Source organism: Austrofundulus limnaeus, unplaced genomic scaffold (genome assembly GCF_001266775.1).
Source record: "Austrofundulus limnaeus strain Quisiro unplaced genomic scaffold, Austrofundulus_limnaeus-1.0 Scaffold97, whole genome shotgun sequence".
NCBI lineage: Eukaryota > Metazoa > Chordata > Actinopteri > Cyprinodontiformes > Rivulidae > Austrofundulus > Austrofundulus limnaeus.
Window position 1 is genome coordinate 1,736,010 of NW_013952499.1, and position 2,416 is coordinate 1,738,425.

The 2,416-nt window shown below is 39.3% G+C and overlaps 2 protein-coding genes across 2 annotated transcripts in view; both read left to right on the plus strand.

Annotated features, from left to right (window-relative positions):
- The window catches only part of svilb (supervillin b), a gene marked incomplete at its 5' end in the record, with an annotated part of 44,714 nt that extends 42,997 nt beyond the window's left edge, over window positions 1–1,717 (plus strand). The window contains 1 exon segment of the mRNA XM_014013066.1: window positions 1,027–1,717. Coding sequence (XP_013868520.1) covers window positions 1,027–1,113 — 87 coding nt within the window.
- The window catches only part of LOC106520810 (acyl-coenzyme A thioesterase 1), a gene marked incomplete at its 3' end in the record, with an annotated part of 21,091 nt that overhangs the window by 10,723 nt on the left and 7,952 nt on the right, over window positions 1–2,416 (plus strand).

The window sequence follows — 2,416 nt, forward strand, 5'->3', positions numbered from 1 at the left end:
ATCCATCCATCATCCATCCATCATCCATCCATCCATCCATCCATCCATGCATGCATGCATCCATCCATCCATCCATCCATCCATCCATCTATCCATCCAACAATCTATTCATCCATCCATCCATCCATCCATGCATGCATGCATCCACCATCCATCCATCATCCATCCATCATCCATCCATCCATCCATCCATCCATGCATGCATGCATCCATCCATCCATCCATCATCCATCCATCATCCATCCATCCATCCATCCATCCATCCATCCATCCATCCATCCATCCATCCAACAATCTATTCATCCATCCATCATCCATCCATCCATCTATCATCCATCCATCCATCCATCCATCCATCCATCATCCATCTGTCCATCATCAATCCATCCATCCATCATCCATCCATCCATCATCAATCCATCCATCCATCATCCATCCATCCATCATCCATCCATCCATCATCCATCCATCCATCCATCCATCATCCTTCATCTATCTAACAATCTATTCATCCATCCATCCATCCATCCATCCATCCATCCATCCATCCATCCATCCATCCATCCATCCATCATCTTTAGGAGTCATCTCCAGTCATCTCTTTCCAGCTTTTCTGACAGGACTTCAAGGTGTTCCTAGGCCATTTGGCTGAAAGACAAGTCTGTCCAACATGACCCGGGTCTTCCTTGGTGTCTCCTCCCATTTGGAAATGCTCCCATAGGGAGACATTCAGGGGCGACCCTTGCCAGATACTGTATCAGAAAGACCTCAACTGTCTCCTCTGGATGTGGAGGAACTCTGGAGTCTSTCCAGGATAACTGAACTTCTCATCATAGCTCCCAGTTATTTAAAATCAAAAGTTAGGGTTTGAACGCCACATTATTTATTTCCTCTGAGCAAGCTCATGTCCTCGCAGCGACTGATGTTTATCTGCCGCAGAAAGACCAGCAGGACCTCACTTTAAACACAGAAATCCAAATGTCCTTAAATGTCCTGAATCACCCGTGTGTCTGTTTCCATTTGCAGAAAGCTTTAGAAATGAAGAAAGAGGACTACGAACGTTTGCCAGCGTGGAAGCAAGTCAACGTAAAGAAGGCCAAAGGACTGTTTTAAGCAAGTTTTTAACTGAAGATGGCACGTGAAGAGAGAAGACAAGAGAGAGAAGAGATACAGGAAAATATTTCAGGAAAACCAAACATGAAGGATGAGATGTTTTGACTTTTCTCTGTCAGTATTAAACTAAATGRAATCCAAGTGGTTTATCAGCAAACAACTTGCTTTGGTACATATTTGCTCTTTATGTGTCTTCAACGAAAATCCCCTCCAAGCACTAAAGTYACCACTTGTGGAAGACAAAAGCTTAGACTTGCTGTCAGAGTGCCATGTTGTGGTGGTGTGTTCGACTGCGGCTGTATATAATGATGTTTATTTGTGTACATGTGTATGTATGTGTGTTTGTGACCTTGGAGCCATGTAAAGATGGATGCAGTCGGGCCTCACGTTGCTCAACTTTAAGCTGCAAACCGACTTGTTAAAAACCCAAGAGGCGAGTCGCAGCTTAAAGAGAGGAAGGCCGGCAGCTCAGTGAATCTGAACATACAGTGCCTTGCTTTTTGTGTACAGTTTCTATACAGAAATTCTAGTCTGCATTTTTAAAGACTTTCTWTGTGATAAGAGACATAGTAAATTAAATCACAATGATGCTCAACCAAAATAATGTCTTGTTTTGTGCCTATTATTATATGCTGCAATTTGGTCTCAAACACATGGATGGTAAATTTAACAGGATTTATATTTCCTTATGAAACTTAATCTTTCATAGGTTTYGTCATCAAATTCACACAAAAACCACAAAGTTTAATAGTTTTAGCCTTTATACGTGTCAGAACAATCATTTTTACTGTTTAAAAGCTCTAAACAACACATAAAATCCACAATTTTTTAAAGCGTGTTGGACCAGTTATGCACAAAAAGGAATATAAAAACTAGAAGTTGTTGGAAATAAAGATGAATATAACCCAAAGGCAGAAGATGCTGGAGACAGAACCACAAGTCTAAGAACAAATATTCCTAGTCTTATAATCATCTTCTTATGGAAAAGAACTAGCTTTTAAGGTACAAGAAGTCACTTTTCAAAGTAGAAAAAAAGAATACTGCTGGAAAAACTAATGCAGTAATAACAAAGTTTTAAAAGACTTTTTAAATTAAATGTGTGTTTTTTTTAACTTGTGAAAGTTAAATATTAACAGTTTACAAGTTATCAAAGGTTCACCTAGAATATGAATATTTGTTCACTCCAAAATCTGAACTCTGTTAAAACTCATTAGCAATGGCAGCACTGATCATTTTGTTTTGGCCTATCTATTATTAGCAAAATAAATAAATAAATAAATAACTGCTAGAACTCGCAAAAAAG